Here is a 14,181-nt window from a genome sequence, read left to right on the forward strand (position 1 = left end):
TTAGCTCCCCACTGACACTCTCTAGAGGGCCAACACTTACTCTACTTACTCTTTTCCTGTTTAAATACCCGTAGAAACTCTTGCTATCCGTTTTTACATTTCTAGCCAGCTTCCTCTCATACTCTAATTTTTTTCTCCTGATTTAACCTTTTAGTCATTCACTGCCATTCTTTATATTCTGTCCAATCATCTGCCCTGCCACTCATCTTTTCGGAGTTGTATGCATTTGAACCAGCCTTAGTCCCCATTCTATTAACACTCTGTGCCACCATGCTGACTACATTTAAGATTTTTAACCAAAATGTCTAGTATAGTTTTGAAATCAGTAATGCAACATATATTTTTGGCATCCTGTACACCTTCACAGATGTGACAGATTTCTTTAGTTTATTATATCTTAAAGGTTCATTATTGAATTTAGTCTACCCCCTAATGCAGATCTTGGTACTCGATTGCAACACCTGAAATTAGAACATGAGAAGCTTTTGTAATTATAAATAACCATGCTGGGAAATGTTGATTACTGGCTATTCTATGCACTGTCCCTTCTTTCTCACTGTACCTGAACTTAACTGCTCTCTCCTACGACATTAATATTTTAATCATTGAAATACTTTCTTCTGGGATTTTTATCCTTTTATGTAATATCTGGATAGATTTCCAATGGGATAAAGTAAATTTAGAAAAACCTATAAATGAGGGAATGGACAGAAGTGACCTGACTAGCCTGAACTGATCCACTTTCTGCATCTTTGTATCTATAAACTGTTCCTTCGAATTGTGTTGGCCGTAGTCCCTGGAGGGCTCATGGGAACATAGTTTGTAGTTTGGCGTACTCATCTTGGGAAGGTAGAACTAACTCCAGAATGTTAATTTTATAATAGTTGCATCTTGAAGTTAATTCCTTAGCAATAAAGAATTAACTCTGGCAAATAGCAACAGTGAATGTTGAATATGATTGACTTAGTTGGCTTAACAAATATTTAAGTCTCATTTGAAGTTGGAACTTGAGCAATTTGTACAATATTGCATTTCCAGAGAAATAAATCACACGCTTTTCTTTACAAACTATCTAAAATTTGCTTATTAATTACTCCCCACCTTAACCTATTCACACATTCTACCAATTTGAAAGCTATATGTGTGGACTCCATTTTAGGCACTCAGTTGTCATGCTTGCATTCCTATACTGTGTATGAGTGCTGCCAGTAGAGAAGGTGTCTTTTTTTAAATATTTATTCTTTCATGGGATGTGGGCATCATTGACAAGGCCAATTTGTTGCCTTCCTTAATTGCCCTTGAACTGAGTGGCTTGCTTGGCCATTTCAGAGGGCTGTTAACCAACCACATTGCTGTAAGTCTGGAATCACAGGTAGGCCAGACCAGGTAAGGATGGCAGATTTCCTTCCCTAAAGAACATTAGCAATCAATGATAGCTCCCTGGCCACCAGTACTGAGACTAGCTTTCAATTCCAGATTTTTAAAAATTAATTGAATTTAAATTGACCAGCTGCCATGGTGCGATTTAAACCTGTGTCCCCAGAGCATTCACCTGGGCCTCTAGATTACTGCCGCAGTGATATTACCACTACACCACCACCTCCCTGTCTGTTATCTCAGCTTTTATTCTTTGCATTGTTTTTAATGAAATCCATTCTCCCTTTCTCCTTTCCCTGAACAGATAAGTCTTTTAAGTTTGCCTTTTTGCAAATGCATCTATATCTGAGGAAATATATGTGCATTTCCACATTCTCATTCAGCTCTTAATCTAGATACTGAATCTAGTTCGTCTGTTCAGGTGCAAAAATTTGGCTGAAGATTTTCCAGTGATCATAACTCAAACTTTCACTAATATTGTTGTTGCCACTTGCATTAAATACAAGTTTTGGAGTAACTATGACAACTGGTAATTGGACTTCAGTTATGAAACCTTTTATAGAATCATGGAATGAAACAGCACAACAGGAGGTAATTTGCCTCGTGCCTGTGCTGGCTCTTTCCCCACCATTCTTTTGCTAATCTTGTGATTGGCAGATCCACCATTATTCTTTTGTGCTTTGTCCTAATTTCTTGCTGAAGTTTTTGCAGTTTTTTTCCCTCTCTTCTGTCTTTTTAATTCCCAAGCTTTTATTGTTGGTTCTCTCCTGTGTATTTTTTCCACCTGATTCCAAGAACAAACTGATGAGTGCTGAGAGGGCTGATTTCCCCCAATAAATGGTATAATCACAAACTAATGTTTAATATGCTTTTTAATGCCATTTGATCTGCAGGTCCTAAGAGGTTTGGCATATTTGAGAGAGAAACATCAAATCATGCACAGAGGTAAGAAAATGATTAAATTGAAAACCGATGGCCTACATTCTTCTTAGTTCAAGTTACTTTTGAGAACAAAACACTATATAAGCCTTAACAGTTATAGTAAACCTCTAGAATCATGCATGTTACAACTGTCGGCTTTTTTTCTTGCGATCTACTAAATTAAACACAAGCTGTTTTGTAACGAGAGCTCCTAGTAGAGATCAACTATGTCAACTTAGATTTTAGATGTTTGTGTTCTGTTAGAAATGTTAAACTGTCGCTTGGTAGTACAGAAGTTGAATATTGCTAAAAAGAGGGACATGCATCCAAAGTTTTTCATCTTGCACTCATCAGGACAAATGCAAGAATGCCAAATTTCAAACAATCACAACAATTTAAACGACAGGCAAAAAGGGATTGGTTGGCAAATTGACATGGAAAAAGCAATAGGCTCCCCATGCTCCCTGGTAATTCAAAAAAGGAGCAAGGCTTGAACATGCTCCTTTTGTTCGCAGAGAACGGGTCCCTGCATATGAATGTGTGTCACTTTTGGCAAGCGTAAATGAGCCACGTTATAAACTCAACAGATTATCTTAAATTGGTTGCTACTGTAGCTATAAGCGCATTCGGGATTGTTCAGAAAGTGCTCACAAATTGCAGAATCACATCTAACAGCAGACTTTTTGTTTTGGGTAGTGCAAGCATGACTGGTTGAGTGCGATTTGTACTCTGCCTATTACGAGCAACCAAAGGAATGTGTTTGATTTGATCAGCCAATCACTAGGACATACAGTATGTACCTGGCATTGCACCTGCATTGAAATTCAAACACCACGTTTCTGAATTGTGTGGTAGGCAGATACATTCGCGATCTTTGAATCTGCAGTCGGATGCAAAGATTTCCTTACACACATTAATGCGCTTCATCCCGCAAATTCACTTTTGAAATGGAACAGTCTAACACGTTCCCTTTCTTCAATATGCTAGTTGAGAAATCCACAAATAGGTTCTCCGCTACTGTCTACCGCAAGCCAACCTTCACTGGGCAATATGCACATTGGGATTCGTATAGCTCCACATGTTATAATATTAGCCTTATCATCAATCTTGTAAATAGAGCCCTAACTATTTGCTCACCTTGCAAGCTTGACACAGCAATTGATAGAGTATGTCAAAACTATCCTGTGGGGCAATAGCTATCCTGATAAGATCATTGTTCGCGGTGTATTGTGTAAACTCGCAAATGGATGAATGGCCGCCAGTTTCGGACCTGAGAAATGCCCAAAGTACCTCAAATTACCCTGGAAAGACAAAGCATCTCAAAAATTTGAACAACAGGTTAAGGAAGCCATTTCATGCCACTACTATGCCGTGACTATGCGAGTTGTATTTTCCATTAACAGGATGTTGCTGTCAATCCAAAAAGACATTCTGTCTTGTCACACAATTGAGAAAAGTGTATGGATTTCAGTGCCAGTGCTGTGCCAGGTACATAGACCGTACATCCCAGTGATTGGCTGTTCGAATCAAATAGCATGTCCCTTTGGTTGTTTGTAATAAGCAAAGTGCAGGCCATACTCGACCAAAACCCAAAACAAACGTCTACTATTAGATGTGATTCCGAAATTGGCAGCACTTACTGAACAACCCTCAGTGTGCTAATAGCTACAATAACAGCCCGTTAAGGTAATCAGTTGAGCTCATAACATGGCTTGTATACATTTGCTAGAAGTGACATACATTCATACGCAGGGACCTGTACCCTGTAAAGGAATATGTTCAAGCCATGCGCCTTTTTTGAATTATCCAGGAGCTTGGGGAGCCTATAGTTCCCCATTGGCTGAGACATTACCATGGAGAAAGCAATTAGAGTTGACTTGCCAACCAATCAGCAACCTTTTCTCCTGTTGTGTAAATTGTTATGATCATTTGAAATTCGGCATTCTTGTCTTTCTTGATGGGCACAAGATGAAAAACTTTGACAACATGTCTCCCTCCAGCAATATTCAAATGCTAAACTGTGTGTTATGCAGCTTAAATGATAATAAAGGAGATAGAAATACTGGAATAAAAAAATTGGAAAACTTATTTTTTTTAAAATTAAAGGATTGGAACGCCCTACCAAAGACACAGGTAGAAAAAGAAGGAAAGCATTTATGAGTATAGGTGAAGCGCTGGAGAATGGAACTCGGTGAATAACTTAGAGGGCTTGCACAAATGTAATGAGCCAAATAGCAGCATTCTGTGTGTAAACCTCTAACTTTTTTGTTGTTTTGCCACTAATTCAGTAAATTGCTTAGTTAACCAAATCAGATGAAATATCCGATCATTTGCGCTGCTCAGTGGATAGCACCACCTCACAATAGGGCAAATAGATGCCAAAATCTTAAAAAGCAATGCTCCTGGAATAAAGTTTGCATAAGCATTGCTTTGAATGAAGCCCCTCCAAATTTATTCATTAATACTTGAATGTGTGTTTCAATAAAGTTGATTTGTACATGCAACTGAAAGTGATTGTAATAACCAACCACCCTGCACCCATCTTTAATCTGCCTTCTCTGAAATCAAGGTATCTTTGAGGATCACCCCATCTTGAATAGTTGTTTGGTAGTACAGAACTTGAGTATTGCTGAAAAAAGAGACATGTGTAAGCTTTTCGTCTGACATTCATCAGGACACTCGCAAGCGTTACCAATATAAGGGGGACAAACAACAATTTATACTGTTCGTGAAATGACTGCTGATTGGTTGGCAAGTGGCATTGCCATGGAGAATGCACCATTGGTGACTGACAGTTAACTGCCAAGCATAATTTGAAATTTAAACCAGGCAGCTTGACCCTGATTGGTAATGGCATTGCCTTGAGGAATGAGCCAGTAAATGACTGCCGTTCATTTTGTTTAGCTGAAACAGGTGCAACATGTGTTTATGGCCTTTCTGTCTGCAAAGAGCAGGGCCCTGTGTATTAATATATGTAACTTCCAGTACATGCAAATGTGCCACGTTGCGAGCCTGACTGACTATCTTAAATTGACTGTCAGTGTAGTTACCACATTGGACAATGTTCCCCACTCTACCATTATCACCAAGCCAACGGATCAACCCTGGTGCAATGAAGAGTGCAGGAGGGCATGCCAGGAGCAGCACCAGGCATATCTAAAGATGAGGTATCAACCTGGTGAAGCTACAACACAGGATTACTTATGTGCCAAACAGCATAAGCTGCAAATGATAGAGCTAAGCAATTCCACAATCAATGGATCGAATCTACACTCTGCAGTCCTGCCATGTCAAGCCATGAATGGTGGTGGGCAATTAAACAACTCACTGGAGGAGGCAGCTCCACAAATATCCCTATCCTCAATGACGGTGGAGCCCAGCACGTTGGTGTAAAGGATAAGGCTGAAGCATTTGCCACAATCTTCAATTGCATCAAAAATTACCTTCCTTCCATCCTAAGGTCAGAAGTGGGGGATGTTAACTGATGATTACACAATGTTCAGCACCATTCGCGACAACTCAGATACTGAAGCAGTCCATGTCCATATGCAGCAAGACGTGGACGATATCCAGGCCTAGGCTGACAAGTGGCAAGTAACGTTTACGCCACACAAGTGCCAGGCAATGACCATCTCCAACAAGAGAGAATCTAACCATCATCCCTTGATCTTCAGTGGAATTACCATCACTGATTTACCCACTATCAACATCCTGGGGTTTACCATTGACCAGAAACTGAACTGAACTAGCCATATAAATACTGTGGCTGCAAGAGCAGGTCAAGGGCTAGGAACCCTGTGGTGAGTAACTCACCTCCTGACTCCCCAAAGTCTGTTCACCATCTACAAGGCACAAGTCAGGAGTGTGATGAAATACACTCCACTTGCATGGATGAGTGCAACTCCCACAACATTCAAGAAGCTTGGCACCATCCAGGAGAAAGCAGCCTGCTTGATTGGCACCATATCCACAAACATTCACCCCCTCCACCACTGACACACAGTAGCAGCAGTGTGTACCACCTACAAGATGCACTGCAGGAACTCACCAAGTCTCCTTAGAGATAGCACCTTCCAAACCCTCAATTTCTATCATCTACAAGGACAGCAGACACATGGGAACAACACCCCCTGGAAGCACCCCTTCAAACCACTCACCACCCTGACTTGGAAATATATCACCGTTCCTTCACTATCGCTGGGTCAAAATCTTGGAACTCCCTCCCTAACAGCACTGTGAGTACCTACACCACATGGACTGCAGTGGCTCAAGAAGGCAGCTCACCACCACCTTCTCGAGGGTATTTAGGGATGGGCAATAAATGCTGGCCTAGCCAGTAACACCCATATCCCATGAATGAATAAAGAAAAAAAAATGTAGATACATGAGTGCCAAGGTACGTGTTGGCTGGTAACAGTGGAGCCTGAGCACAATTCACTGTCTTGAGAGGTAAAGGTTTGAAAACCTCTAATGTGGTACAGAGCCTTACAGACAAATTGTACAAGCCAACAGCATCATGCCCACCAAACCGTGTCAAGATGGTCCCTTCTTTCCCAAGGTGGAAGTGTTCTTGTGTTTAGTAATCTTTGAAGTAAATTCAAAAATTAACCAATGATGTTTCTAGCAATCTGTAGGAGGCAGAAGAGATAAACCTTGCTTCTCCCAACTTCAACTAGGAGCTGGATGCTAAACTAAAAGCTGTATTTTTAACAACTTTCCATCATCATAGCCAGTTAGTTTTCATCTCTGGTATGTTACTATCATTTAAATATTATAAAGGTAGCTAATAAGGATATTATGAAGATGGTCAATGTGGTTTCTAGGACAAATTTTCAATCTCAGAGAGCAGGAGTAATTTTTCATTTTTTTTCCCCTTCTCGGGCTTGAGTTTTTATCTCTTTTTGCCTCTCCCAGGAGATTGCATAGCGGTAGGAGGATGCCTGATCACGGTGCTTAACACATTATAACAATGCAAGGGAGGGTCAATGGACCAAGTGGCCTTCTGCCTACTATTTTGTCCATGACACCATTTCTGAAACTGATGTAATACTCCAAAATCAATTGCAAGGAAATCTCGATGACCCATGCCTAATAAGTAGGAAAGTTAGTGTTGAAAATTTCAACTGAAGGATGAAATACTTCACCTTTTTATTTGCACTGATGCTCTTAAATCTGAAAGTCCCAACAGTATTCTTTTAAAGAACATATAAACGCATTGTGCCTATTTGAAGGTAAATAGTGAGGAATGTAAGAGGTGTCAAAATGGTGGCAATTCTTGTGCCTCTTCAATTCTGTTGCCTCCTCTTTGCAGATGTGAAACCATCTAATATCTTGGTGAATTCTCGTGGTGAGATAAAGCTCTGTGATTTTGGAGTAAGTGGCCAGCTGATTGACTCAATGGCAAACTCCTTTGTGGGAACTCGCTCTTACATGTCTGTAAGTCTTTGTTCATTTACGAGCTTCATGCAGTTTTATTATTTAAAATCTAGCAATTTATGAGCAAGGCGACCTAACAAATACAGTGGTTCAAACTCTACTATGGCGTAAAATGTTTAATGTGACCCTTTGCATGATGCATTGTTTAAAAACTTCTGTCGTTTTAAGTGTTGTGGTCAATCAGAAATTTTAATATAGCCAGATCAGTAAAGTAGAAAGATCACAGTCTCTTAAAAGTTTAGAACTGCCCCATCAATTAGATTTTACAGATCATCCTAAAGAAGGAGAACATTTTTCAAAACATGATGTTTTGAACTATTTTAGCATCTCAAATATGTAACCCTTATTTTAGTGACTTTTTAGTACTTTGTAGAGTTGATTTTGTGATTATGTACTCCTAATAGGATGACACACTGAATGGATTAAAAATAGTAGCATTGATTCACACCATGTTCCCTGCTGAGTATTTACAATTCTTTCAGTATTCTTTCAGTATTTACAATTCTTTCTAAGTAACTACAATCATTAATCACCCACCTACTAATGTTGAATTTTTATAAAATAAAATCTGAGTAGAAATCACTTTGGTCATTTTTTTTCCTCTGGAAGCTTATTTGTAAATGCAATTTAGTACAAAATTAGGATCTTAAGCTAAAATATATCACCTAAAAGCATGTCCTAAATTGGTTGGTTGGTTGCTGTGACCCTGTGCAGTGCAGAAATGAGAAAAGGAACTATTTTAATGATGGCGTACTGGCAAAATGATTGAATTGTGTCAGCCTTTATCACCTGAATCACATGTCCCCTTCAGTCCGGAAAGTGAGGGAGGTGGCAAGGAAGTAAACGACTCCATGGGTATAGCCTTGTGATAACACCTTGTTCTTTGTAAAAAGTTCTGTTCTGTTACTTGTATTGATACTTAATGCCATTCCCCATCATCATCTTAGGCATTAGCTTCTTGGCTGCAGAGTTCGGTGTGAAGTGAATAGTTGGCATAATATTTGGCTTGTCTACTTATGATGCATATTGCTGTACTGTACTTTTTTTCCTCCTGACAGCCAGAGAGACTGCAAGGCACTCATTACTCTGTGCAATCTGACATTTGGAGCATGGGGCTTTCCTTGGTCGAGCTGGCAATCGGCAGGTATCCTATTCCTCCCCCTGATGGAAGGGAGCTGGAGGCCATCTTTCAGTGCCCATTGATGGATGGAGCAGGAGGAGAATCACACAGCACGTCCCCCAGGGCAAGAGCCCCAGGGCGCCCCATCAGTGGTAAGAGCTAGGCGGGTTTCTTGCTTATGCTACGTTTTTCACGCTTTAATCCAAGGTGTGGACAGTTTGGAAACGGTCCATATATTTGTAAGTATCTCAGCTGAAAATTAGTTGCTTTCTCTTACTAAACTTGACAAGTGATTTGTCATACTCCACTGTTTTTGAAAAGAAGTAACAGCTATATAGGACATACCCCACTGTTCCATCAATTTAAAATCAAAATCATTTGCCACCTCCAGTGTACCACTTGAAGTTCAAAAAGCTGGATGATTTCTCATGGGAGTTCAAGTTGTGCAGTGAGAACCAAGAGTTTGGGGTTCTCACTTTGCAAACTCTGCCGCAAAAGTAAATGGCTGAATGTTGAATCAAGTTCCTTTTAGCTCTGATATACCTCTGATTACTAAGGCAAAGGGAGGGTTGGTAGTATTTTATATATAAACTTCTCCTGGCTTGTTTTTAATATTTTTTTTAACTATCCTGCCTGTTAGCTACACTCTTATCTCGGTGGCTTTCTGGTGTTTTGCTGGTTTGGTTGTTCGCCCATGTTCTGGTTTGATGCAGTGACTTATTTTGAAGAGCGCCTCAATGCATCCCAAAGCAGGTTGATTGTATAGGAGCTTATGTTTGGCATGGATTGGAGAAACCACACTACAAAGTGAAATCATTACCAGTTTGGTGCTGCTGTCATGAACATGTGTGGAAACCATAGGTTGATGCCTGTAATTTCCCGTCCCTGATCTCAAATCTGCTTCCTTGGAAGGAGGAAAATATGAAAGTCCATCAGCTAGCCATATTCCGAAACCTCAATATTGGATGGAGACTCTGGCCTGTGCACTTGGCAGTCGAGTCCTGTGTTGAAGGGAAGAGGAAAGTGTTATCCTAAAAACTACTTTCACGCTTCAGGAGAGGTTTTGCAAAAATCCAGTAGTCGCACAAATACGTATTTGTAGTGTTGCTCATTCTGTCTTTGGTAACTTTTTCCAAATTAAATAATGTAACTATAATTTACTGTTTTGAAGCCAGTGTGCGATTCAAAAAATTAGACTTGACTCTGCACACTAAATTGTTGTCATTACTTAAGAGTGCTTCATCTATTAGCAGTGTACACCAGTACAGTTTTTCACACCAGTGTTGGATAAAGTCAAGTTTCTATCAAAATTGAACAGACCAGTCAAGACTTCAAAGTATTAAACTTTCAGTGTAGACATGTCGCCACAAAAAAAGGGTGGGACTGCCAAACCTAGAGCCCCCTGGTTATCCAGAAGCATACAGGCCAAGATAAAGCAGAAAAAAAAAATTTATGACAGCCACAAAAGACTTAACACTGTAGGAAGCCTAGAGGAGTATAGAAAGTACAGGGGTGAAGTAAAAATGGAAATTAGGAAAGTAAAGAGAGGATATGAAAAAATATTGACAGGTAAGATCAAAGAAAACCCAAAGATGTTTTACCAATACATTAAGAACAAGAGAATAACTAAGGAAAGGGTAGGGCCTATCAGAGATGTACATGGTAACTTGTGCATTGATGCCGAAGATGTGGGCAGGGTTCTCTGAGTACTTTGTCTCCGTCTTCACTAAGGAGAGGGATGATGCAAACATTATAGTTAATGAGGAGTGTGAAACATTAGATAAAATAAGCATAGTGAGAGAGGAAGTACTGGAGTGACTAACATCCTTGAAGGTGGATGAATCACAGGGCCAGATGGATTGTATCCCAGGCTGTTAAAGAAAGCCAGAGAGGAAATAACGGATGCTCTGAGGATCATTTTCCAATCCTCACTAGATGCAGACGAGGTATCAGAGAATTGGAAGTCTGCAAATGTTGTACCGTTATTTAAAAAGGGTGCAAGGGATAGGCCAGAAAATTATGGCCCAGTCAGTCTGACTTCAGTGGTGGGCCAATTATTGGAATCAATCCTGAGAGACAGGATAAACTGTCACTTAGAAAGGCATGGGTTGATCAGGGACAGTCAGCATGGTTTTGTTAGGGGAAGATTGTGTTTTACTAACTCAATAGAATTTTTGAGGAAGTAACAAGGAGGATTGCTGAGGATAGTGCAGTGGAAGTTGTTTACATGGATTTTAGTAAGGCATTTGACAAGGTCCCACATGGCAGAGTGGTCAGAACAGTTGAGACCCGATGAAATACAGGGGAAGATGGCAGGTTGGATCCAAAGCCGGTTCAGCAACAGGAAACAAAGGATAATGGTTGATGGATGTTTTTGTGAATGGAAAACGGTTTCCAATGGCATTCCACAGGGCTCAGTGTTGGAGTCCTTGCTGTTGGTTGTATATATTAATGATTTGGACATAAATGTGAGAGGTATGATTGAGAAATTTGCAGATGACTCAAAAATAGGCTGTGTAGTTGATAGTGAAGAGGATAGCTGTTGTCTCCAGACTTTCTAAGAACAAAATAACTAATTTTATCAATGTTCAGTAGCAGAAAACACTATGATCTACGTAAATATAAAGAGCATTGTCCTTGACAGAGCATATCCATTCAAGTGTTATAGTTTTGTTCTGAGAGAACTGCATTGCCATGGACCCCACAACACACATCTGACTGCAGTAGATTTCTCCAAATAAGTCGGCCTTTGACGCCTTGAAAATTCCCTCCACAAACGGGGGTTGACTTATACGCCGAGTATTAAAGTGAACCGCCAGCGTGGGTGTGGGTGGTTGCCACTTTTGTCACTCACCACATGCTCTTAGAAATTCCAGTTCGTTCAGGAATTCCTTATGCAAAGGAACATGAGTGCTAAGGGTAGTGAAATTTTATATCTGCTTTTGCCCCATTCCTAACTACCAACGCATCAAAGTATCTCATTGGTTGTAAAGCACACAGGGGTGTTCTGAGATCATGAAACATGCTACATAAATGCAAGTTTTTCCCTCTTTCATATGCCTCTAACCAGCAGTTAGAGGCCTGCTCTGTGTGGGCGTCTTAAACTCCTGTGCATCTTTGCAAAACAGACTCTGTCGCCTGCTTGACCCCTTGTACCCAGTTATAAGGTACTGAAAGGTAAAATGTTCATTTGTGAGGTGAAAAATTGAGGCTGACGACTAATGCAGGTATAGCATGTTATGGATGAAAAGGTGGGTCGACTTAGGCGCTGAGTATATGCAATAACGTTATTTTTGGGGTCAGAAAATTGGGGTTGTCTTATCCACCGGTTCAACTTATATACTACGATCTATGATGGTTTTGTGTGTCTTTTAATCAAGAGTTAGAATCATAGAATGATTAGGCAAAAAAAGGTTATTTGACCCATCGTGTCTCTGCCTGTTTATTGGTGAGTTATCCAATTAATTCCACTCCCCTGCTCTTTCCCCATACCCATGTAGTTAAAAAAAAACTTCCCTAGTATTTATCCTATTCTCTTTTGAAAGTTGCTATTGCTTCCACCGTCCTTTTGGGCATTACATTACAGATCCCAATAATCCGCTGTGTTTTTAAAAAAAATCACACTTTGAAATTCCATGCATTTTTGAAGCTAAAAAGGACCTAATTTGAGTAAAGGGTGCATTAATAGGTTAGTCAGCTTGCAATGCAATTTTCTGCACTTCTGTTGTTCTTGATTCAGTAATACAGCAAAAATGGAGTTAACATTTTCAGTCGATGACCTTTCATCACAATTGGAAAATGTCGCAGATGTCCCAGGATTTAAGCAAGTTAAGAGGCAGGGAAAAGGGGGTGGGGGTAGGAGAGGGAATTAAAAAAGCAAAAGGGAAGGTCTGGGATAGGGTGAAAGGTAGGTGCTAGGCAAAAGGGGGTTAGGAATGGGACAGGTAAAAAAGTTAAAGATGGGTCTAAAGGAGGTGTACAGCCATTACCTGTGCCTGCTGTTTGCATAAATGGGAGCAGTGGTTATTGAAATCACTGAGCCCAGAAGGCTGTAAAGCGTCTAATTGTAAGATGAGGCGTTGGGGTCATTGAGCTTCTGTTTAGCTTTGTTGGAACAGTGCAAGAGGCCAAGAATAGGAGGTTAGAGTGGGAGCAAGGTGAAGCATTAAAATGACTAGCAGCCAGAAGCTCAGGGTCACGCTTGTGAATTGAACGGAGGTGTTCCAAAAAGCAGACATCTAATCTGTGTTTGACCTTCCCAATGTTGGGGAGATGGGCATGGTAAGCAATGAATAAACTATATTGACTGAAAAGAGGTAGACGTAAACTTGCTTTTTCACATGGAAGGAGTGTTTGGGACTCTAGATGGCGAAAAGGGAGAAGCTGAAAGGACAGGTATTGCATTGGCTGCACTTTCATGGAAAGATGCCGTGGGAAGGGAAGTGGGTTATGGGAGAGTGAACCAAGAAAGGACTGTTCCCTCTAACATCTTGGTGATAGTTTGGTTAACCTGCAAGTGTGACTGTGGGATTCCGGTCATTTACCATTTGGCTGTCTCACCCCCATTCCAATTTCTGTCCTTGGCTTCCTGCAGTATTCCAAAGAGGTTCAACCGAAGCTCAAGGAACAGCACCTCATCTTTCAATTGGGCACTTTTCAACCTTCTGTATTCAACATAGATTTCAGATCTCAAGTGCTGGTAATATTTCTGCAGTTGTTGTTTATAGTTCCTCTATACTCATGTTTTGTTTCTACTACTTGTCCCATCACAACATCCTTGCACCATTATCCTTTTTGTCATTAATCATTCCTGCCTTTCACTCTATCACACCCTTTCCTTTTTATTCTTTCCTCACCTTCCCCACTTTTCTCTGCCTCTGTGCTTGCTTAAAACCCTGCTACACCTGCAATACTTTCTAATTCTGACAGAAGGTCATTTCCAAAGATGCTTCCTGACCTGCTGAAAATTTCCAGCATTTTCTGTTTTTATTTCCAGCATCTGCAGTAATTTTGCCTTTGAACAGAGCTTTGAACAGGGTTCACAAAGGTGCATGTATGGAACAGAGATGTCAGTACTTCAGCTGACTTGTTGCCTTTCTATTGTGCAGGACACGGGATGGACAATCGGCCAGCCATGGCTATTTTTGAACTTCTGGATTACATTGTTAATGAGGTTTGTACTTTTTTGTGTACATTTATAGTAAAAAGGCTCACTTTTAAATATTATTAACAAAGGATAAATGTTTGGAGGCATAATTCAAAATGTGTCTGAAGAGCGGTTACCTTTTTGTGCTTTTAAGTTGTCTTAGTTCTGTTTTAAAAGCTAC

General features: G+C 40.2%; 1 protein-coding gene across 1 annotated transcript in view; it reads left to right on the forward strand.

The window, feature by feature from the left end:
* The window catches only part of LOC144688742 (dual specificity mitogen-activated protein kinase kinase 2), a 90,832-nt gene that overhangs the window by 46,392 nt on the left and 30,259 nt on the right, over positions 1-14,181 (forward strand). The window contains exons 5-8 of the mRNA XM_078555638.1: positions 2,271-2,322; positions 7,610-7,734; positions 8,793-9,006; positions 13,963-14,027. Coding sequence (XP_078411764.1) covers positions 2,271-2,322; positions 7,610-7,734; positions 8,793-9,006; positions 13,963-14,027 — 456 coding nt within the window. The remainder of the gene's footprint in view (positions 1-2,270; positions 2,323-7,609; positions 7,735-8,792; positions 9,007-13,962; positions 14,028-14,181) is intronic.

The sequence above is a fragment of the Cetorhinus maximus genome, chromosome 13 (assembly GCF_964194155.1).
Source record: "Cetorhinus maximus chromosome 13, sCetMax3.hap1.1, whole genome shotgun sequence".
Classification (NCBI taxonomy): Eukaryota; Metazoa; Chordata; class Chondrichthyes; order Lamniformes; family Cetorhinidae; genus Cetorhinus; species Cetorhinus maximus.